Below are 24,708 nucleotides of genomic sequence, written 5' to 3' on the forward strand. Positions count from 1 at the left end.
TTACGGTTTCAGCACTCTTAACTAAGGGTCCTATGTCTTTAGACTGATATCCCTTGTTTACCAACAACGTTATGTGGAGCGCAGCCTCCGGTATCCTGTACCATTTTTCTAAAAAGGTGTTCCACTTAACTTGTAAAGCTGCCCCTTGCTTTCCAATTATCACAGCCTCCCCTTCCAGGCGCTGTTGGGTACATGTCTCCAGGTGCCATCTCTCCTCTAACTCCCTGTTCTGGGTCTCGTCAAAAATCACTGTACAATGTAGCTCAGATTTGGGCATTACAGCACTGGCTAATATAGCCTGCACGCCCTTTTTCCATTTCTCCCAGGTTTCCTGAATCTGATCTGCAATGTCTCCTATCCAAAAGACATTAGCCTTCTTGTCTTCTCGCACAATCAATTGAGCCCCTGCTCTTTCCACACTCAGCCCATTTCTGGTGCATTCTAATTTTAATTCCAGTTTCAATAAGGCATCTCTGCCTAACAAATTAATCGGAGTTCCTTTAAATACAAGCACCGGCAAAACAATTCCTTTATTTCCCATTCTCAACCACACTGGAGCTGTGCACTGTGTCAACTGTGTTTTCCCCGAGAACTCTACCGTCTTAATAAACCTTCCTGACATGGGAAGGTGAAGGGCATACTGTGGCTGTACGCAAGTGTACGTGGCTCCAGTATCTATCATCATTGGTGTCAGTTGCCCTTCTAATATAACCTGAACAATGGGTTCCTCGTCTGCCTCCCTTGTTATCATTGGGTAACGTCCCTTCCCACTCGAGTTCTCGGGGCACCCCTAATACCTCGCATAGGGGTTCACAGGCCCGCTTGGGCCTATGGGGGCTGGTCCTTGGCTAAACTTTAGTTCCCTCCTTATCGGTTCCTGCTGGTGTGTGACAGGCCATGGTGTAAACAGACAATCTCTTCTCATGTGACCTGGCTGATTACATCCCCAGCACAATCTCTCTACCTCTCTTTCCCCCTGTTTCCTCACTGGTCCCCTCTGCCCATAGCTCCTCTGTCCCCCTCCTTGGAACTTCCAGTCCTGTCTGGGCTGTTTGAATTTAGTCTGTTCCTGACAGGGCATTTGTGGGAATGCTCCTCCAAAGACGATTATTGGCATGGGGTTTTCCAGCCCTTGTCTTACAGTATGATCGGTTCCTCCATATAGCGGTGCTTCATCCAGTTCGATGGCTGTACTCGGACCGGTGATTGCTGGCAGCATCTTTTTGCTTTTCTGTTTTTCCGCCACTATTGTTTCTACCCATTGACTTAATCATGTTCTAATCTACATCTCTTAGCTACCTCTTATTAACACACCATTGTCTTCTACATTCTTAAGATTTCATTCTCCTACTAAATTGGGTACATGCATAGCAAATAGCAAACTCAGATTACATAATCTACATCTCTTAGCTACCTCTCATTAACACACCATTGTCTTCTACATTCCTAAGATTTCATTCTCTAACAAATAGCAAGTTGCAACTTTTATACTCCAATATTCTCCCAGAAAATATTTAGGAAATGCTATATAAATTGGAAGAGCTGAACTGTGGATCAGTCAAGTCAAGTCAGTTTTATTGTCATTTCCACCATAACTGCTGGTACAGTGCATAGTAAATATGAGAACGTTTTTCAGGACCATGGTGTTACATGACACAGTACAAAAACTAGACTGAAATACGTAAAAAAAACAACACAGAAAAAAAAACTACACTAGACTACAGACCTACCCAGGACCGTATGAAGTGCACAAAACAGTGCAGGCATTACAATAAATAATAAACAGGACAATAGGTCAGTAAGGTGTCAGTCCAGGCTCTGGGTATTGAGGAGTCTGATGGCTTGGGGGAAGAAACTGTTACATAGTCTGGCCATGAGAGCCTGAATGCTTCGGTGCCTTTTCCCAGACGGCAGGAGGGAGAAGAGTTTGTATGAGGGGTGCGTGGGGTCCTTCATAATGCTGTTTCCTTTGTGGATGCAGCGTGTAGTGTAAATGTCCGTGATGGCGGGAAGAGAGACCCCGGTGATCTTCTCAGCTGACCTCACTATCCACTGTAGGGTCTTGCGATCCGAGATGGTGCAATTTCCGAACCAGGCAGTGATGCAGCTGCTCAAACAATCAACAAACAATCAACCTGACATCAGATTGGCTGCAATATGTACCAACAAAAAAACTGATTGCAGTTATAGACCAGGGCTGCTCCAGCATCACCTCTCAAGCCTATGACCTTTACCAGCAGGAAAGATAAAGGCAGCAAGTGCAAAGGAACAGCATCACCACCCTGCACACGCATCGACCTGTATACACTCCCTCTCAAGGTCCTCCTCTGAAACCTCTGCAGTAGACTGCATGTGAATTCTTGCCCCATCCCACACACACAGTGCTGCCATATAGTCACATAATCCTAACTGTAAATATACAAACATACCTTCATCAGCACTTGTTCAAAGTCCTGGATTTCACTTCCAGCAGTAGTGTTGAGCGCCTTTTACAAATAGCAGTGCAACGGTCTCAGAATGTGGCTGGCCACAGCGGTCTCATGGGCAATTAGTAACGAGCAATGAACTGTGCCCTCTATAATGGTGCCAGATCCTGAAAACCAATAAGTTAAAAAATAAAATTGCAGATGTCATTTCCCGGTAAAAATCTAGCACCAGGAGCAGAGGAATGACAATTCTGCTTCTGGTCTCACTCGTTTTTAGACTGCAGCAGTCAACTTTGATTCCATGATGTACTAAAACACCATGATGAAGATTGAGTTTTTGTCAATATCTGGTTGACGGACAGCTGTGGAGGAGGGGGAGGGAGGCAATCTGAAATAGTCCATTTCCAGTAAAGCGACGTGTAACCTGAGAAGCTGCACTACCAACAAATGCAACCACAATTTCCCAGCCACCATCAGCCGTCCTCTGTTGAAGAGCAAATTTAAAAACAACCATTCCAAGTCAAATTAATAAATCTAAACATGCCAACATGAACTATTCATTCCTGCTCATTCCCACATATTTCCTTGTTTCTCATGCAATATTTGCTGCAGCATGGCTGGTAGAGAATGTGCATGTTGCAAATTAACTTTGGAAAAAAACGTCCTTAAGTAGTTTGGAGGTAACACGGCCTCACTTCATCTACATTTTCTCATTTGCAAGGCAGAAGTCTGAGTTCACTAGCTCTCAGGCAATGTCAAGGTCTCGGGTGGATTGGCAGTGCTTCATCCTAAGAGGCACCTGAAGATCTCTGCTTTGTGGAATTTCTAATGCTCCTAAGGTGTCTCGTCAGCAATCCTAGTATTCTGATAGAGTGCTGATTGCTGGGAAGCTTGAGGTGAACTACATATACCTGTCTGGACACGCCCCTGCTGACTGCTCCTGTGGCTTCTCCCACAGACCCCTGTATAAAGGCGATCAAGGCCTGAGCCCGGCCTCTCAGTCTCCAGGATGTAGTATGGTGGTCACTCACTGCTTGTTCCTTCTTCCAGTCAATAAAAGCCGATATCTCGCCTTCACGTCTCAGAGTGAGTTATTGATGGTGCATCAAAGCTGTAAACCACACATCTGCAATGAGCACTGCCACAAGAAAACGGCATTTATCATCAAGGACCCCCACCATCCAGGCCATTCTGTCTTCTCACTGCTGCTGTCGGGAAGGAGGTACAGGAGCCTTTGGTCCCACGTCACCAGGTTCAAGAACAGTGATTATCCTTCAACCATTAGGCTCCTGAACCAAAGTGAATCATTTCATTCACTGAATTGATTTCACAAGCTGTGGACTCACTTTCAAAAGGTTCGAAGGTTCATTTTATTGTCAAAATATACATGCACAATACAACTCTGATATTTGCCTTCTCCAGATAGCCGGGAAATACAGAAAATCCATGAGGGCAGTTGAAGGACTCTACAACTCATGTTCTCAGTATTATTTATTTATTCATTTATTTTTATTTTTATTTGCACAGTTTGTCTTCTTTTGCATATTGGTTGTTTGTCAGTCTTTGATTATGTGAAGTTTTTCCATTGATTCTATTGCATTTCCTTGTTTTATTGTGAATGCCTGCAAGAAAATAAATCTCAAAGTGACATATACATACTTTGATAACACGTTTACTTTGAACTTTTGAAACTGCAAATCTCCCTGATCACTAAGTCAAGAACTGTGATGCCAGCAAAAGTCGGAGCTTTCTTTGCAAGAAGCAGCAGAGGGTGCTCCTGCAGTACTGCATCAGAAATTGAGACAGCAACCATTACATACAAAAGGTTCAATCTAGTATATTAAAAGAGTTAACACGAGGAAATCTGCAGATGCTGGAGATTCAAACAACACACACAAAATGCTGGTGGAACACAGCAGGCCAGGCAGCATCTATAGGGAGAAGCGCTGTCGACGTTTCGGGCGGAGACCCTTTGTCAGGACTAACTGAAAGGAAAGATACTGAGAGATTTGAAAGTAGTGGGGGGAGGGGGAAATGCAAAATGATAGGAGAAGACCAGAGGGGGTGGGATGAAGCTAAGAGCTGGAAAGGTGATTGGCAAAAGTGATACAGAGCTGGAGAAGGGAAAGGATCATGGGACGGGAGGCCTTGGGAGAAAGAAAGGGGGAGGGGAGCACCAGAAGGAGATGGAGCACAGGCAGAGTGATAGGCAGAGAGAGAGAAAGAAACAAACAACTAAATATATCAGGGATGAGGTAAGAAGGGGAGGAGGGGCATTAACAGAAGTTAGAGAAGTCAATGTTCATGCCATCAGGTTGGAGGCTACCCAGCCGTTATATAAGGTGTTGTTCCTCCAACCTGAGTGTGGCTTCATCTTGACAGTAGAGGAGGCCATGGATAGACATATCAGAATGGAAATGGGAAAGAGTTGTCTATTTTGTACAAGAAAGAACAAAAAATTAACTTGATGAGCAGGAACTTGAAGCTGTTCACATCCAATGAGTGATTGATCTGGGTAACTCTCTTGCAGATCAAGCTTCTGCAGGTTTACTGCTCTTGCAATTTGGTAGATAGAGTACAACCTGTAATAAAGGCTGCCATTTTTTCCTGCTGATCATCATATCCCCTTTGATCTCAGAACATAAATGGTAACCTTATGGCTGTTCTGGAGGGGGTGAGGACTGTCTTCGGGAAACTCCCAGTCTCTTCCTAAAATATTTCTCTCGTCCTCCTCCAGTCCCCTGCTTTCTCGATTCTCTCAGTATTTCCCAAACAAGGCGAGATAACTGTGCAGCCAGGCTTTACCTCGGTTTGATCACGCTGACAGGCAACCCTTTGTTCTTTCTTGTACAATTTTGTTTAATTTATGTTTTTCTTGTAAATGTTGTATCTCTAATGCTATGTGCCTGTGATTCTGCTGTAAACAAGGTTTTCATTGCACTTGTGCATCCATATGCTTAAAACAATAAACTCGAATCTGAGAAAAAGAAGTTGTTCATTCTTTCCACCTGTACATATTCATAGGCCCTGCATTGCTAGACTCCCTCTATAACTCCTCTCTGAAATCTCTACGGCAGGACACTTGCAAAATCTGGTCCTCCAGACAGCACTGCATGCATTATCCTTCTGGCCTGCCCCAGGTCAGGTCAGGCCACTGAAGGCCTGGTGATTGACTATGTGCAGATCCCTGTCTGCCAGGTTGCTATGGCATTCTCTAACATGGAGGGAAGGAAGGTGAATTCAAGTAGTTAATATCTAGAATATGCCACCAGAGGAGTTGGTGGAATCAGATACATTTGCTGTGTTTAAGAGGCTTTTACAGTGACATAGTTGTTGGCACAATGCTTTACCGTGCCATTTGTAAAATCGGGTTCTGATTCCCACCACTGTCTGTAAGGTGTTTGTATGTTCTCCCCAATGCCAAATTGGTTTCCACCAGGTGCTCTGGTTTCTTTCCACATTTCAAAGGTGTGTGGATTAGGTTTTATTGATCTGTGGACATGCTATGTTGGTGCTGGAAATGTGATGACACATACGGCCTGTTCAGCACAAACCTTGCTGATTTGATTTGAAAGCAAACACGAGGAAATCTGCAGATGCTGGAAATTTAAGCAACACACACAAGATGCTGGTGGAACACAGCAGGCCAGGCAGCATCTATAGGGAGGAGCACTGTCGACATTTCGGGCCGAGACCCTTTGTCAGGACCAACTGAAAGGAAAGATAGTAAGAGACATGATTACCATCCCTTTCAGTTAGTCCTGACAAAGGGTCTCGGTCCGAAATGTCGACAGTGCTCCTCCCTATAGATGCTGCCTAGCCTGCTGTGTTCCACCAGCATTTTGTGTGATTTGATTTGATCTGATATGGTGGAAGTGATACACTTCACTGTATATTTTGGTGTACATATTGCAAATAAAGCTAATTGAGATAGAAAAGTACAACAAAGAAATGAGCCCTTTGGCCCATCTAGTCCATGCTGTAACCATTTAAACTGCCTACTCCCATAGACCTGCACCAATACCATAGCCCTCCATACCCCTACAGTCCATGTACTTATCCAAACTTCTCTTAAGCGTTGAAATTGAGCATGCATCACTTGCACTGTCAGCTCATTTCACACTGTCACAACTCTCTGAGTGAAGAATTTTCCCTTCATGTTCCCCTTAAATTTTTCACCTTTCACCCTTAACTCATCTACTCCAGTTGTAATCCCACTCAACCTTAGTGGTAAAAGCCTAGTTGCATTTAGCCCTATCTATACCCCTCATAATTTTGTGTACCCCCATCAAATTTCCCCTCGTTGTTCTATGTTTCAAAATCATAAGTCCGTAAGATATAGGAGCATAATTGGGCCATTTGTACCCGTCGAGTCTGCTCTGCCATTTTATCATAGCTGATCTATTTTTCCTCTCAGCCCTAATACCCTGCCTTCCTCCAATATCCGTTCATGCCCTCACCAATCGAGAATCTATCAACCTCTGCCTTAAATATACATAAAGACTTGGCCTCCATAGCTGCTTGTGGCATTGGATTCCACAGATTCACCACTCTCTTGCTAAAGAAATTCCTCCTCAGCTCCATCCTAAAAGGATGCCCCTCTATTTTGAGGCTGTGTCCTTTGTCTAGGACACTCCCACAATAGGAAACAGCCTCTCCATATCCACTTTATCAAGGCCTTTCACCATTCGATAGGTTTCAATTAGGTCGCCCCTCATTCTTCTAAATTCCAGTGAATACAGGCCTAAAGTCATCAAATACTATTCATATGACAAGCATTTTAATCCTGGAATTATTTTCGTGAACCTCCTTCTCTAGTTTCAGCTCATGCTGTCTAAGATAAGGGGCCCAAAGTTACACACAATACTCTAAGTGAGGCCTCACCAATGCTTTATAAAGTTTCCATATTACAACCTTGTTTTTTACATTCTCTTGAAATGAATGCTAACATTACATTTCCCTTCCTCACCACTGACTCAACCTGCAAATTAACCTTTAGGGAATCCTGCATGAGGACTCTCAAATCCCTTTGCACCTCATATTTTTGTATTTTCTGTCCATTTAGAAAATAGTCAACCCTTTCCTTTCTTCTATCAAAGTGCATGACCATACACTTCCCGACATTGTATTCCTTCTGCCACTTCCTTGTCCATTCTCCTAATCTGCCTAAGTCCTTGTGTACCCTCAAAGATCAAGGATGATATTTGGTCTCAGTTCTGCTGCTTGATGGAGAATCCCCAACACTTGTTCCATTGATGGCAAGTACTGTCTGTTCTGTGCTGGATAGAGACTTGTTCATGTCTCTTCTGGTTAATTAATACTGTTCTCAGCTGTACTTCATCTTGACATGTCAGAAAAGGGAATATGTTACTGAGCATCATATCTGTGTCATGCATTAGCATTTACCGGAGAAAGGAAGTTGTGATATCGAGTTATGAGATTTATACTGGATTCTGGATTTCAATGGATTCTGGTGGGGTTTGTTACTGAAGGTGCATTCACTGATTTCTGTATATGAGATCTTTGAATTTCGGTGGTAGTGCATCAGGGTTGCTGCGGTTTGATCTTCACAGCTGAAGGACTTCTAGGCATTCTTCTCCTTCAACAGGTGGCAGAACATTGATCTCCTCTCCAACCACTGCATCTTGTCCTCCAGAAGAGCCTTAAAAAACTAGGCAACACACACAAAATGCTGGAGGAACTCAGCAGGTCAGGCAGCATCTGTGGAAATGAATACATGGTCGGCATTTCCTGCCGAGACCCTCCTTCAGGACTGAGAAGAAAGGGGGAAAGATACAAGAATAGAAAGGTGGCGGGAGGGGAAGGACGCTAGCTGAAAAGTGATAGGTGAAGCCTGGTAGATGGGAAATATCAAGGGCTGGAGAAGAAGGAATCTAATAGGAGTGGACTATGGGAGAAAGGGAAGGAGGAAAAACAGTGGATCCTTTTCTCTCTATTGTTCCGTCTGATGAAAAGGTCAATCAAAGGTGTTGTTTTCAGTGGATGAATGTTGAAACCATTCTAATAGGTGTGAACAAAACTGAGCTTACATTGTGGTCTCCCATGCCCATTTCCGAACTTGGTCCATTTGATCTAATAGCTTGTTGAGAGTGGTTTTTCCTCCAACTATGAGTATTACCTGGTGGATGCTGCACCCCTGCATATTGATTCTGGGAAGCAACAAATCTGCAGTTTCTGCTTTCTCAAAGTTCTGTGATCTGTTGTAAAATTCTGCACTTATCTGCACTGCATTTGGAGCTAGCAAAACAATTAGTTTCCCTGATATCTTACCACAATACTTGATTCAGAAAGCCACAAAATAAAATTATTGAAGGATCCATAGGATCAAGATTATTTGCTCATGCGAGTTGTGCAGAAAACAGTTTATTTCACGGTAGGCAGTCTCAACCTGCAGCACAGCAATTGTCAAGCAAAGTACAAAGGAGATTTGGTAGGGAGCAGGGTAGCATTTATTAAAATTCTTTCATCAGCTTTATTCCTATAAGAGTAGCAATAAGTTAATTTTTGTTTAATTCCAGATATTCAACCACAGGTCCACTATCTGAGTGAAGTAGTTTTCCTTGTAGGAATCAGTGGCAAGATGAAAGCTTAGTTTTAGCTCTAGATTTTTGCTAAAACTCTGTGAACATAAACAGATAATAAAGGCAGATGCGTCAGCAGTCTTGTTTGGAATGCGCCTTCAGCTGCTGAAATGAGTCAAAGTAAAGGTCAAAGAGGGATTTGGCTCATTTTGTTCAATCCACCTTAAATATGATAATTGTTCCAGGCCAGCCCGTGCAGTAACCTTGTTCAAGAACAGAGAGGATAAACGTTTCTTAAAAAGTCCAACGTCAGCAGCAAAGATATTCTTCAACTGCATTATATGAGTTAAAATTAGTAAGCTTTTAAAAACAGTGGTTAATCAAGATCAAGCAGCAAAGATTTATTGGAGGCAAGTGTGTGCTATTTAAAAATAATGGAAGTGACCTATTAAATTTTAAAACGTAAGTGCAACAAATATAGGAATGTGAAATCTAAATATGTTTATATACATTAAGAGGAAAACCAAGTCTCGGGGGAATATATACTTGATGGAAAGATACTGAGGGTTGTGCATAAACAAGGAGATATTTGAGGATCACATTCTTTGTAGACAAAGTTGGAAAAACTTCAGAACTTTAGATTCTGTAAAAGCCAGAAGCAAAGATTAGATTATATAGATACAGGTTGAGCACCCCGTATCTGAAACCTTGGCACTGGAAGTGTTTCAGATTTTGGATTTTGGAATATATCTATCTATGTAATGAGACCTCAGTGATGGGACCCAAGTCGAAACACAAAATCTATTTGCATCATGCATACAGCTTATAAGTTTATACACACACCCTGATGGTAGTTTAATATAATATTTTAATAATTTTGTATACTGAACCATCAGAAAGGTAAGCTATCACCACCTCAAGCACAACAAAATCTGCAAATGCTGGAAATCCAAGCAACACGCAAAAAATGCTGGAGGAACTCAGCAGGCCAGACACCATCTATGGAAAAGAGTAAACAGTCAGTGTTTCAGGCCAAGACCCATCAAGTTTACTCTTTTCCATAGGTACTGCCTGAACTACTGAGTTTCTCCAGCATTTTGTGTATGTTGCTTTGTATTTCAGCATCTGCACATTTTCTCTTGTTTGGGCTACTACTACACTGCAAAGTCTCTTCCTACACTGAAGAAGTTTAAATCTTCCCTTTGACGGGAGTTCAGTGAAACCCTCTATCACTACCTTAGCTGTCCAGATGGTCAGTCAGTGGCAGTTTGGCATTACCGTCATTTCTGGCTCTGAGTGTATGTGCTGCTGATAAGCTGCCTTTGTCTTACACTTGTTCATCACACACATGTATGGATTCAGCCATTCAGCGTGTTAGATTTTTATCAGCAACGATCTTGGCAAACTCATCAATGAATTTCTCTGCTGCTTCGTGATCTGCAGACACTTTAACACCACAAATCTTTAAAAGTTTAATGCTGTGCCTGGTGTTAAATTTCTGCAACCAGCCTGCTGAATATTCACAATTACTTTAAATTTTCAGTTTGAAGTGATGGATCTTTGCTTGTTTCATGTTCTGCATACCGTTAAGCAGCATACGTTCACTCCAACACTGATGAATTCACTCTTCCAATGTGTGATTGAGATTTTCATGTTTCTTATGCAGTGTTTTCCTATTTTTCATTAACTTCTGCTCACTTGATACGTGACATCACTTCTCAAAACTGCCTGTGGTGTGCAGAGACCTGTGCATCGGCTGGGAACCTGCCTAGTGCTTTGTGGAATTTACCAATTCTGCCATCATGTCAGTGCTCAAAAGAATTTCAGATTTGGAATTTTGGATAAGGGGTGCTCAACCTTTGATATATAGCTATAAGAGTAATGGTGTCTGTGAATTGCACAATGGTTAGAAGGCAAACCCTAGAGTATTTTTTTGTATCAGATTATGGATAGTACAATAAAGTCAATGAAGAGAACGAAGGCAACTTAGAACAGATTCACTAAAATAGCATGAGATGGGTAACTCGTATACAAGGAGATAATTCATAAACTGAAATTATTTTCATTGGACTAAATTGAAATGTCATGGTGGCTGCTAAAATTCTGAGTTTTAATTGAATGAAGGGTCAGTTTCTCTAATTAGGGAAGAGCTATTGTGGAGTACTCATTATGGGGACTGGGTGATCGGCTGGAAGACAGGTTGGATACTGAAAGGCCTGGACATAGGATGTTTTCAATAAAAGGACAGTCTAGGATCCGAGGTACAGCCTCAGACTAAAGAGAGATCTCTTTCAAGGAAAATCAGGTGGACATTTAAAGCAAGGTTTTGGAGAAGAGGCTTGGGTAGCAGAATTAGTTTTGGATCTGTCTTAGGCTGGTGAGGATGCAGGCATACAGCCTTGGAAAAGTCACCCTCTCTTTTGTAAACCCCTATTGTTTATGAGGAGGAGGGCTGTAGACAATGACAACAAGCACTACAATAGCAAAAGAACAGTGAGGTGAAACTGGAAATTCTCCATGGAATATCTTGCCAATCATTGTGACACACTGTAACTTCCCTCTGATTAAAGGCAAAACAGAACATATGTTCTGGTGCGCTGCATTTCTTCCTATTTGCAGAACTAAACATTCTATTAACTGCTAATTTAACTAATCATTCAAATTCTAATTACACTCATTAATTCTTTCACCATAGTTTCAAGTAAATATGTCAGAGAACTTTCAAGGACATTAACTATTCAAAGGTGCGTCTCTTTTGATTCCTGTAAATTGATCACTTACCACCATTATTGACTGTAACTGTTTAAAATGATGCATTCTGTAATTTTCAGGTAACCAAAACCCTGTGGATTATTTATGAGCCACTCAGTCCCATCCCGTGTTTCTGAACTAAAAATGATCAAAACAAAAATGTTAACTTTTCAACTGTTCCTGCTAAGCAGAAATTGTCACTGAATCGCAGATTCGTCCCAGGTCATTGTTCTCAACTGTCTGTAAATGTTTCTGATAAGACTTTAGGCCACCCACCAGTCAGTGGGCCATATGAAATGAGAAATTCCATTTTTCGTGAGAAGAATAGGTAAAATAATTCTTTACTTCTCCAATATACATCCAGCCTGTTTCTTATCAACAACAAAAAAACATAAGATCTCTTTACCTAAAGAGAGGTACTTACTCTCCACAACTTTTTCAGAAGCAACTAATGATCTATATCAAGTGCTGACCTTGTCAAGTGACATACACATCTCATGAGAAGATAACATAAAAAATATATATACTGCTGTGGTAAAGTTGTCCTGGTAAACATTCACATGAAAATGCTCTGGCGCAATTATAACAAAATAAGAAACCCAGAGACTTTGACCATCCAAGTCAAAATGTCAATGTCAAAGTTATGTAACTTAAATAATGATGGTATTGAGATAAACTGGCCATTGAAGTTATTCTTTGAGCTACTAGAACAGTCAACCTTATGGTTTTCCGTTACTGTAAATGCTAGTGTTATCTAGCTGTCCTTAGTAGAGAAATCCTGACCAAGGATTGCTGCAAAATTGAGGAAAGAAAATTTATTTTTACCAGTAAAATCTTTGCTTGTTTTTTCAAAAGGGCTTTATGTGTATGACAGCAGGAAGCTTTAATTACAGCAGGCTTTGATGTCATGTCACTATAATCTCAATTATATAAAAGGTTCCCTGGTGATAATTATTCCCCAGAAGCCAAGACTAAATGATTTGATCTACATCGCTTGCAACCAAGTAGTTTTGCAATGGAACTTTGATGTGCTGAAAATGTACAGTAACTTCATAAAAATATAACTGAGTGTACCCTTGAGAGCTTGATATTAATGAAAAATGCTTCCTAAAAAGATGAAGATTACTTTCCATTTAAAATAGCCATTTCTGCAATAATAGTGTTGAAATATGTCCCTTCTCTAAAATTCACAAGTAGATAGCTTCCTCTGGCAGGTAAAAGCTGAAATTGACTACACTTACCGTACTTTGCATTTAACAAGGAATCAATAGGAAATTAGCTTGTGGCTACTGAAAGTATGTTGGTTTGCTGTAGTGCATTATAAAACCTGACCCCTTTCCCATTACCTCTGTTCAGATATTTTTAATTATCATTTCAGCTGTTGGCTTGGGAGCCAGGTCAAATGGAAGAGTTCACTATGGTGACAGTTCGGCCAAATTTCCAGGATATGGTTCACGTTGGTTACATCCGAGGCTTGAAGAAGTTCGCGGATTATTACACCTCGGTGCTGTGCTTCACAACTCCTGGTGATGGTCCGAGGAGTCCACCCAAACTTGTGCGCACTCATGAAGATTGTAAGTATTATGCTGTTAGCATCATGAGTCCTTTTTTATGTGTAAATATATACTCGATGATTACTTTGGTCAAAGAAAATGGATGGCTTTGTCACTGAGCAACAGAGGTCTAATCTCTTAAATGTTGTACATGTATTTTATGTGTAAGAGGCTCTTGGGTTCTACAAATCAATGCCTGGTGGTGTTGTGCAAGTTATATTAGGAATTTCTTGAACAAGATATTGAATCTGCTTCAGGTGCTGTGTCTATGTTTCTACACATTGTTGCTTTAACAAACTTAGCTTTAGGAATTTCTGTTCCAGACTGTTATAAAAGTTCACCAATGGAAAATCTATATGTGAATAGATTCACATCTAGGAGCGGTCACTCACAAATAAATTATAAAACTATAGAACTTTAAAGTAAATAATAAAATCATTAAGTCAGTCGTGATTATGTTGACTGAAAATTGAACAATATTCTTTATTCCTACTTCAAAGTAACCCATTGACAGTTGCCATGGAGAAGTGCAACTTTGGCAATTAGCTGGAGGGTTCAGACAAGTTAAAGGATCTTAAGACAATTAAATCCCCAAGTTAAATGGTACTTATTTCAGAATGTTGAGATTCTCTTCTACCTAATAAAGTGGCCACTGAGTGTGTGTTTGTGGTCTTGTGCTGTTGTAGCCAATCTGCTTCAATGTTCAACATGTTGTGTATTTAGAGATGCTTTCTTACATAGCACTGTTGTAATGCGTGGCTATTTGAGTTATTGATGCCATCCTGTCAATTTGAAACAATCTGGCCATTCTCCTCTGACCTTTTTCATTAACAAGGCATCTTTACTCACAGAACTGCCACTCACTGGGTACTTTATTTGTTTTTCACACCACTCTCTGTAAACTCTAGAAACTGAAAATCCCAAGAGATCAGCAGTTTCTGAGATACTCAAACCATTCCATCTGGCATCAACAATCATTCCATTGTCAAAGTCATTTAGGTCACACATCTTCCCCATTTTGATGTTTGGACTGACATACCTAAAATTAACTTAATTTACCAATTTATGGTAATGCATGGTTAAACTTGGGTGCAGATAGGAAACTACCTGAAGTCACAGACGCAGAACTAATGAAGGGAAAGCCCCAAATTTTAATGATTAGGTTACTACTTTTCTAATTCAATTGAACTTCAAAACACAACACAAATTGGATAAGTGTAATTAGGTGATTTCAAAGTTGGGTGAGATAGCCATGGAACTACACAACAAAGGTAATCAAAAGTTCAGCATAACTGAATTACAGCTCAGCATTGTCCTTTGCATCCAAATGCCATTGATGGAATTTCTAGCCAGTAACATCAGGGCATGCAGTCAACAAATACAGACGGAGTTCAACCTGTAGAAATAAAAGCAGTAGAATGCAAACTTTATTCCTGAAGTAGTGGAAAGCAAGTAATATGTTAATGCATAGCTCTTTCACTGTTAATACTAACACATGGTTTTCCGAGAGTTCTAGCAGTAAGAAGCAGTTGCATTATGCAGCGCCTGCTATGTTAGCTCTGACAGCCTGTTGATCTGCTCATACATCAGACCCTGGTCCAATCGGACATCTCAGTTTCACGGAGATCCTGGACACTTCGTTGAAAGTAAGCTGGAGAGAGCCACATGAGAAGAATGGGATTCTCACAGGTCAGACTTCCTGAAAATTGGTACTATTGTGCATTTATGTCAAAAATATAAGATCATACTCTAAGATTATTAATTGTTATATAAATTTAAAATCTTTACTATTTGCCAGTGTATGAGGGGAAAATTTCACAAAATGGGGATTTTGGAGTTGTTCTGTGTTGCACTGGACTTAATAGTGGAAAATGAATCAAGAGCCTACCTGATGGGAATTTTGAGAGAATAACCGGCTGCTGAATTAGTATTTTGATTTACATATAATAATCATTTCAGTCATGCCAGTTAACGAATGTGTTCATTGTGCTATTATAGTGCTTCATGGCCCAGAGTTTTTAGTTAATTATGACCTTCTTTACAGTTGTTACATATAAAGACTATTAACTGGATTCCTTATATAATAAGCTAGACTCTTGACCTCACAATATACCTCATTATGATCTTGCACCTATTTGTTTACCTGCACTGTACTGTCTGTAGCTGTTACACTTTATTCTGCATTGTTATTGTTTTACTGTGTTTTGCTTCAGTGTACCACGTAATGATTTGATCTGCATGAACCGTATGTTAGTAAAGCTTTCACTGTTTCTCAGTAAACCAATACCAATTCCATCCACGAGGAAATCTGCAGATGCTGGAAATTCAAACAACACACACACAAAGGGTCTCGGCCCGAAACGTTGACAGCGCTTCTCCCTATAGATGCTGCCTGGCCTGCTGTGTTCCACCAGCATTTTGTGTGTGTTGTTGTTCCAATTCCATCCACATTCACCTTTGATTTCTATGAAGAAATGTGGATTGTGGCTAATACCCATCCAGTGGTAACATGCAGAGAGACACCTTCTGTCCCTCTCAGAGAAACTGGGTGCTATAGAAATACCTTCCACAACTTATCATGTGGGAAAAGGAGAATCAGCCTGCTGCAGATCAAGTGAAAAAGCCCTAATAGCAGGCTGTCCAAAACTATTAGATATGTCGAACTTTTAATTAATAAAAAGCACAATGAGAATGGAGAATCATGCACAAACATTTAGAAAAAGTGAAATAATTAAAAAATAAACCCTGAAATATTCATTAAAAGCAATGAGATTCTGCTGTATGTGATATACAGCGTATGTACTGTATTTTGCATCTTGATCCCTGAGTAACATTATTTCATTTAGCTATATACATGTGGAAGGTTGAATGACAAAAAAATTAAATTTGAATTTGAAATGCTGCCCCTGCAGGGGGACTAACCTGACCAAGTCTTAGTAGTGGATTTCGGTAATAAGTGCTCAGGAATTACCCTAAGATGAGCTGACTGAGACTGTAGCATGCTCCAGACATGTGTTACAGACAATGGGAAGCCTCTAGGGTGTGAAAGGATGAGTCACTGACCACAAGAGTACCCAGTCCCTTGTCCAGTTGAGTTTCTTGTTAATGGTGAAGATAACTTACTAGCCAATGACAAAATGCTTACTGCACGCAGGGATAAGGTGCTTCATTATTTGCTGATGACTGGCAAATTAAATAGCACGTTGTACAACCATCAGCACTTCAGACTTTATGATAGAAACAAGTTAATATTAAATGATGAAACAACCGAAGTGATTGGGCTTAGGACACTATCCTGAGGAACTCCTGGGGACGTGATGATTGAGCTATAATAACCACATCATTTTTCTTTGAGTGAGTTATGAACCTAACCACAGGACTGTTTCCCCTTTGATGTCTTTTAACTTCAATTTTACTAGGGCTCCTTAATGTCACAATTAAATGTACCTTTGACGTTAAGGGCAGTCATCCCATCTCATTGCTGGAATTCACTTGTTCAGTCCATGAGATCTGAAGCTGAGCAGCCATGATGCAGTCCAAACTTGGCATCAGTGAGTGGGTGCTGATGGAGTGAGTGTGGCTTGACCGAACTGTCAACAATGGTTTGCTAATGACTGCACATAAAATGCTTGAGCAGTACTGAGCCAGATTGGACTTGTTTGACACTTTGTGAACAGAAATGCCTCGGCAATTTTCCACATCGTCTGGTGGGTGCCAGGACTGTAACTGTACTGGAATGGCTTGGCTACAGGTACGGGCATTTTTGGAACACAGGTCTTTAACACTACAGAAGGGATGCTGTCTGTTTTCATTGCCTTTGTGAGATCCAGTGCTCTCAGGCTTTTCTTGACATCATATGGAGGGAATTGAATTGGCAGGCCAGTTTTCTTTGATGATAGAAATCTCAGGAGGAAGTCTGTTTGGCATGTCTGGTTGACAGCTGCAAATGCTTCAGCTGCTTGCTTAGCATTCACAATCTCTTTCATACGTTTCAAGTCCCTTACATGATTTTTGTCATTTAGAAGTTACTTCTTTTTATTTTACAAGTTTTATGTCAGTTTGCTCTTCCGAACAAATTTAGACTAATTATAATCTAAAATCCCTTGCAAAACATAAATCACTCAGAACGTTTTGTAAATAAAGTTGCAGTTTAAATTATTTGGTAAAGGGAGATTATTTCACTGTGACAGTTGTATCTGAAGCTTTTTTCTTCCCCTTTACAAGAGAAATTCTTCCATATTATATGTAATTCCTGTCCAAATAAACAATTTAAAAAACCTTTTTTCTGTAAAAGTTTCTTCTCGAATTGTTTCTAATAAACCACGTCTCTGTTGTTGTTCATGCCTAGGTTACCGAATCTCATGGGAAGAGTATAATCGCACGAACACACGTGTGACACACTATCTGCCAAACGACACCCTGGACTACCGTGTCACCGGGCTGACTGCTCTTACTACATATACCATTGAGGTAGCAGCTATGACATCTAAGGGGCAGGGCCAAACCTCTTCCTCCACCATTTCCTCAGGTGTTCCTCCAGGTGGGGATTTTATCCAATTCTGAAGCAACTTCATTGACGTGAATCCTTAACTCTGTCATTCCATGTAGAGACCGTGTCTGACCTGCTGAGTATTTCTGGTCCACCTAATTCATATTATTTTGTTGCAGTGTCAAGCATACCTGCATACCTGCACAAGTGGATTTTGATTTAGCTTCTCCAATATCCTAAAGCACAAGAGATGCTTACTTGAAGCTGTTCAATCCATTACCTTCAAACATTAAATTGATTATTTATCTTTAGAAAGAACGTTCCGTATTCCCATTACTACACGGAAAACACAGAATATACATTCAGTGGCCAGTTTATTAGGTGCACCTGCTCATTAATGCAGTTATCTAACCAGCCAATCATGTTGCAGCAACTCAATACATAAAAACATGCTGACATGGTCAAGCGGTCTGTTTGTTGTTCAGACTATACATTGGACTGGGAAAGAAATGGAACCTTGAAGTGGATGCGCTACAGCAGAAGTCTACAAACATACACTTAGTGGCCAATTTAGTAAGTACAGGAGCTACCTATTAAAGTGGCAAGTGTATAATAAATTTAAGTTTGCTGGTAGTACAATGGCAATTATAGATGCAGAGGGTGCATAAAATTTGCAAAGGGATATAAATAGGTTCAGTGAGTGGTGAATATACCAAGTGACTTGGGTAAGTTGTATGTGAATCATTGAAAGCCAGCTTTTAGGTGGAGCATGTATTTCACATGATAAGTGATATACTGACCTTTACAACAAGGGAAATAGAATAAAATATTGAGAATCTGTTGTTGCATTTGTCAGTTGTGATGGTATTGGGTTTGCTGACCATAAAGTTCTAAACTCAAGCGAAGATCTTGAGCCCTATCGAATATAAATAGCCATGATTACTCGCACTAAAAGGACATTGTACTGTAATTACCTGTTCTTGAAAAACTTGTTCACTTCCCTGTTTATTCTCCATGGCAAGATTAGCTGCCAATACTCACTTTTTGAGCTGTGGATTCCCTCGGCCTACCAAGGAGAAGATACTTCCAGCTAACAAAGTAGTTTAAAACACAGTTTGTTTATTTTCAGTGATATACATTTAAATCAAAACAACACTCTTAAAACAAACTTAAAGCTCACAGAGAATTTCTAGCTTAAACATTTCCAAATTACAAACCATCTCTAAAACACAAAACATTTCTGAAATGCAATGTACAAAGGACAAAGGATTTGCAAAGCACAGGTACAATTCTGAATAAACTAAAAAAAAGACGTACCAAAGAGTTGCAGATGAGCAAATTATCCATTACAGAAATTGAAACCATTCCTTTAACACAACCATTCTAAAAGCATCTTGGTGACACAGACCTTAATTAATACTGTGAAGCTAACTTCTCTGAGTACGTAAAACTCCCAACATTAATATATCAGCTGTTTGATATGCTAAATCATATTATCCATCTGGTCTGCAAGGTTCCTTGAACTACACAACTTAGAGTCAGTTTGTCTATTTGGAGCAAATTAAACAACCTATTGTCTTATATTGAACTTCCAGCAATAATAAACTAGGTGCAGTACAATAACATCTGCTTTTTATGGACATAGCATCTAAAAAGCTGCTCTAAAACAATAACTTGTTTGACCTTCAAACTAATTACTGTCTTCTAGTTACATTTTAAAAGCACAAGGCTAACTCCTATTATCACCAGAAACTAAACAAAGCAGTATCAGTTGGAAATTTAGTTACAACTGTATGTGACCTTACAAGTGGCAAATGCTGCATTTAGAAAATGAGATTAGCATAAACACAAGGAGTGAATATCCATGACACAGCTTACTGTCCCTAAAAGATGTTGATTTGGGATTTTTAATGGTCGTAATAGTGTATCAAGGAATTGAATGCAATATTCACTCGCTCTACCTACAGCCATTTTATATTAGCTAATGCAAATAGCTCCTGTAATTCACACCACTTATTTAAGAAACTGTCAGGAAACATAATAAGATTAGAACTTTGATAATTCTTAATCATTTCCTCCAAATCAAAAAACAAATCTGATTATCACTATCTAATTAAATGAACATAGTGCCTTCAGGGAAATGCTAGCAGCCCAGTACAGTTCAAAGCCAGTGATAGCAGTAAACAATATTGTTCCGTCTCTCTATGTGGGTGTCAATTGATAATACAATGATATAATGCTATGTATAATTCATGTTTTTCTAAGTCACTGAAAACACTGAATCTCTTTCCATGTTATCTGTGCTTCTTTCAACAGAATTACCAGGCTCCCCCACAAACTTAGCCATCTCGAATATTGGCCCCCGTTCAGTAACGCTTCAGTTTAGACCTGGCTATGACGGTAAAACCTCCATTTCTCGATGGTTGGTGGAAGCTCAGGTAGAGTGCACGCAAGCAATTACAGTTCTACATGGTGAATATTAGGAAAGGTTAATCCGGGGGTGGCCAACCTTTTAAATTCCATGCATCAATTTCTTCACGCACGAGTTCAGATGTGCTGTACAACTCCTGTATCCCAATTCAATTCTTGTAAAAATGTTAATATAGACATATTTAGCATTTTTACATGATATATTGATTTAATATAAAAACAAGATAAACATTACTTACCTTAATGAGACTTTTAACAAATATATTTTGTCTTCTTTTGATTTCTTCCTTTTTCTTAATCACATATTCTTTCCGTAACTCAGACCCAAGCACTAGCTTCAGTTTTCCTTCTATTGAAGTCTGATGTTGTGTTTTATAGTGTCTATTAAAATCATGTCTTCTATTATGTGAAAAAGCATTTTCACAAACAATGCGCAATGGTTCTCCTGACGGACCTGCTACAAATAAGAACTCATTTTCCCACTGTTCATTGAATTCACCCTTACTATCACTTTCTGCTTTTCTTTTGCACTGTGATGGGTAACTGAATGTAAAAACAAGGCTTAATTTTCGAAGAAGTACAAAACTGTAAACGTTCACAAAGGACAAACAAAGCACAACTCCGTAGCGCACAAGTGTCAATTATAAACTAACTGGCAAAAACCTGCAACACACCGCTGGTGCAGACCCCTGGCGCCTCAGGATCAAACAAGTATCAATTGTGTATTGAACAGTTATGGAACAACTGCAGAACAAAAGTCTTTCTTTCCTAGTTTGACTCATTGAACATTTTTTAAAATTGAAAACAGATTAATGTGAAAAAAGATAACATTCACCAGAAGAAGTGCACAAAATAATAAAATCGCTAAAAATAATTGCTAAGTTTTAGATTTATTCTCAGTAAAACCCATTTCTAGCTCTAAGCTACTTGAATTCATGTTATAGATTTTTTTTCTACAAATCTGTTTTTGGTTAATACTTTTTGCATGAGTAGGCTTACTTTTTTATTATCATCACTGGGGTGCAATGCGTCACTTCTAATCATCCAATGCGCCACGTTTGGTGCATGTGCCATATATTGGCCATCCCTGGGTTAATCGTTCACTCAGATGCTGAAGAGTATCATCTGGTTTATTCACACCTACAAGGGGACACTTAGAAACTGTCACTAGGTTGCCCATCGGATTGAGACAATAAGAGTAGTAATATTTTTCCTACAAGAGATACTTTGTTTTGACCCAAATCAGCTGAATGCTTATATGGCTAACATGCAGAAAACTTTGTAGTTACCTTTTAATTATCTATTGGTAGTGACTTGTTCTTAAGTAAGGTCTTGCTTGAGTACAAGGTCTTGGATGGCAGTAGGACATTGCTATCACATGGGTGGGCCAGAAAGTGGCTGAGAAAAACTTGGTAACTCTAAAAACACACTCTTAGGCTTTGCTGGTTGTCAAGGACTTCAAATGCTTCTGAATGTCCCTGAAATTCAGAAGTGATTGAAAATCATTGAAACATAATTCAAGATAATTTTTAAGTCAAAAAAACAATTCAATCACCTAAGAACATCTGACAAATTCATTTCAAATCATGAAAAGCATCAACGCAAACACAGTTGGTTTAAAAACTGAAAAAAAGCAGTTTTTTGTTTCCCCCTGGCAGAAATTCATGGTACATTGAAACCAGTAAGCATGCTGTTCTTGGACTTAGTCTGAGCTGGCACAGGATCAGCAGATTCCTCAGTATTGACTGTTGTCGAAGTCAGCAAGTTTGTGTTCTGCTGTGGAGTCCAGTGTTAGGTCACAGCCAGGGAACCACCAGCAGGTTTGGCCAGGAAATTTAAGGCTTGTGTGTTTGTGCCAGAACCCCCAAATATGCAGGGTAAATGCTCGCATTTCCCAGGCTGCTCCACCCCAAGGTGTTTCTGACTTTGCAGCCATTAAATACATCTAGAAAGATTGTTCATTCCAAAGCATTTCTGTGGGCCTGGATTCATTTGCCAAGCCAGCAGTGTTTGTATTTTGTCTCTTGGCCTATATTACTGCTTTACGTATTCATTGAAATTCACAGTTAAGAGACCTGGTCTATGGACAGTTCAATTTTCAGGAAGGGGGATTACAGTCAGGAGCTAAAATGCAAAGGAATAAATGGTCCATTGGATACGTTGTTTCTGAAGTTAGACACATACCTACTGGGCTAGGTCTCAATTCAATTATGCCAGCTGCTTAATATTGAAATCTATTGACTTAATTAATAAGCTCAATGTAAGCCAAGCTTGCAGAAGTATTTCTGGAGCTAAGTATTTGTAATCTTTGTGAAATTCAGTTTGAATGCCTTCTAGGAATCAAATCCAGTAAGTAATTGCATTTATTTTGTCTTCCATTTAGATTTCAGAGTTGGTAACCTGCAGTATACCACTGATCCCAGGAATAATCCACTGAATAATTAATTTAAAATTCATGGCATTTTACGTCTTTGATGATAATCTGAATTTTCTTTGCTGGGAGAAAAAGAAGTGTCTGAGTTAAATTTTTATTTAGAACTATTACTGTAGCCAAGGATGATGCCTTCACTTTCTGAGACTCTGTCACACTAATTGAACAACCCCCAGCTGAGCCATTGACATTCTAATCTTCTTGATTATCATAACTGTCCAATTTAATTTCCATAACATCCCTGCCTTTTTCATCATCTTAGGCCTACCAAAATTCACCTCCATATCCTTGTAACTTCTTGTTCTGCAAAATCTCAGCTTCCTTTATTCACATTATCCCTCTTCTGTACTGCCTCAACTCTGAGTATCTTGCATTAAATTTCTGTACATTTTCACATTCTCACTATGTTCTGTGACTACTTCTCTCTCTACACCTGCTATTGTCCTAAGACTCCCCATTTTTCTACTTGTGGCCTTCTGTCTGCATTGTAACCACTGTCTCAGCCTGAAACATCGACTCTTTATTCTTCTCCATAGGTGCTGCCTGGCCTGCTGAGTTCCTGCAGCATTTTGCAGACAATGCCTTCGACTTCTCAAATTCTTCAGTTCCCTCCTTTAAACTTGCTGTCTCTCCAACTCCCTCCTTTTTGAAACCATTTATAACAATCTCCTCTTCAAACAAACTGATAGTCGCCCCTCACTATAATAAATTCCTTTAATTTGATTTTCTTTTTAAGCTAATTTCACCTCCATGCAGTAATTTTTTTCTATGTACTGAAATGAAAGCTGTAATGAAGTGTTGGTCAAGGAGACCAAATGCATCACTGAGTGTGTGGTTTACTCATTCTCATTTGCTATACCCTGGCAAAAAGAACTAGAAAAGAAATAGCAAAACCTGCTTCAACAATATTTCTCAGTTCTTTTAATCCATGCTTACCTATAATTGGATTAATGTTTCCATTATAGGTAAAGAGATTGGTGTGAGTAATTAACACATTAGTAATACATTTAGCCATATTTTCCTACCTCCTTGATGTTCCTGAGATTTTTTATTTAATCATATTTACTGCCAGCAGCATCAGTTCCATATTCCTTCAAGAAGGTGAAATTCAGCAGGATATATGATGGTTTGGCAGCGTCCACTCATATGAGCTTTCTTTCCTCCCTCAGATTGGCGTAATAGGCGAGCATGAAGAGTGGCATCTTGTTCATCAGCTGGTCAATAAGCCTGATGCTCGCTCACTGGAAGTCCCCAATCTCAACCCGTACACACATTACAGGTACAATAGTCTTCTGAATACCATGTAAACTTAAGCCAGAGCCGTTGATTCATCTTCCATGGTGTCACTGCTCTTTCCCTCATTAGTGCCTCATCCATACGCTCTTGTAATGTTCTTATGTCAAAGCTCGGGCAACGAAACCGCCTGTGACAGTCTACGGCAGCCTTTGGAAACCACCCAGACTTGGGAGGATTCAGGGTCCATCTGCAAAAGCTCCACTGTCAATGGAATTAATTTTGGAGGCACAGCGCAACATATTGTACATTTTGAATTGCTGATCAAGGATGAAGTTCTAGAGAATTAAATTTAGTTCAATAGCATGAAAACAGTGGAAACATCAACATTTCTTTTCTGTTCCTTTCATGTCATTTATGATCCTGCCTTGGATAGTAACTCTTTTTCATAGAACAGGACAGTACAGGAATATGTTCATTGGTCCACGACGTTATGCTGAACTAATTAAATAAGTAATTATATGCTTAACTTAACTAATCCCTTCTGTCTGCACAATGCTCATATGTCTTCATTCTCTGCACATTTATGTGTCTGTCTTAAGAGGCTTTGAAACATAGCTGTTGTATTCACTGCGACCCCTGATATCGTATTTGAGGCCCCTACTACTCTCTGCATAAAAGAAACTACCCATCCCCTTATTTTAAAAGCAGGCTCTCTACATTAGACCCAGGGGAAAAGATACCAGCTGTCTACTTATCTATGCCATTCCTAATCTAATAATCTTTATCACATCTCCCCTAAGCCTCTGCCCCTCCAAAAAAAAAACCAAGTTTGTTCTTATAGCATGTGCCC

The 24,708-nt window shown here is 39.8% G+C and overlaps 1 protein-coding gene across 5 annotated transcripts in view; it reads left to right on the top strand.

The window, feature by feature from the left end:
* The window catches only part of sdk2b (sidekick cell adhesion molecule 2b), a 943,317-nt gene that overhangs the window by 662,760 nt on the left and 255,849 nt on the right, over positions 1-24,708 (top strand). For 4 of the 5 annotated variants that reach the window (XM_059948548.1, XM_059948549.1, XM_059948550.1 and 1 more), the window contains exons 19-23: positions 13,098-13,293; positions 14,863-14,961; positions 17,621-17,812; positions 20,078-20,199; positions 23,792-23,901. In XM_059948548.1, the coding sequence (XP_059804531.1) occupies positions 13,098-13,293; positions 14,863-14,961; positions 17,621-17,812; positions 20,078-20,199; positions 23,792-23,901 (719 nt within the window). Of the gene's footprint in view, positions 1-13,097; positions 13,294-14,862; positions 14,962-17,620; positions 17,813-18,207; positions 18,335-20,077; positions 20,200-23,791; positions 23,902-24,708 lie in introns of those variants that run through there. The other variant, XM_059948552.1, reaches the window with a different exon arrangement.

The sequence above is a fragment of the Hypanus sabinus genome, chromosome 23, assembly GCF_030144855.1.
Source record: "Hypanus sabinus isolate sHypSab1 chromosome 23, sHypSab1.hap1, whole genome shotgun sequence".
NCBI lineage: Eukaryota > Metazoa > Chordata > Chondrichthyes > Myliobatiformes > Dasyatidae > Hypanus > Hypanus sabinus.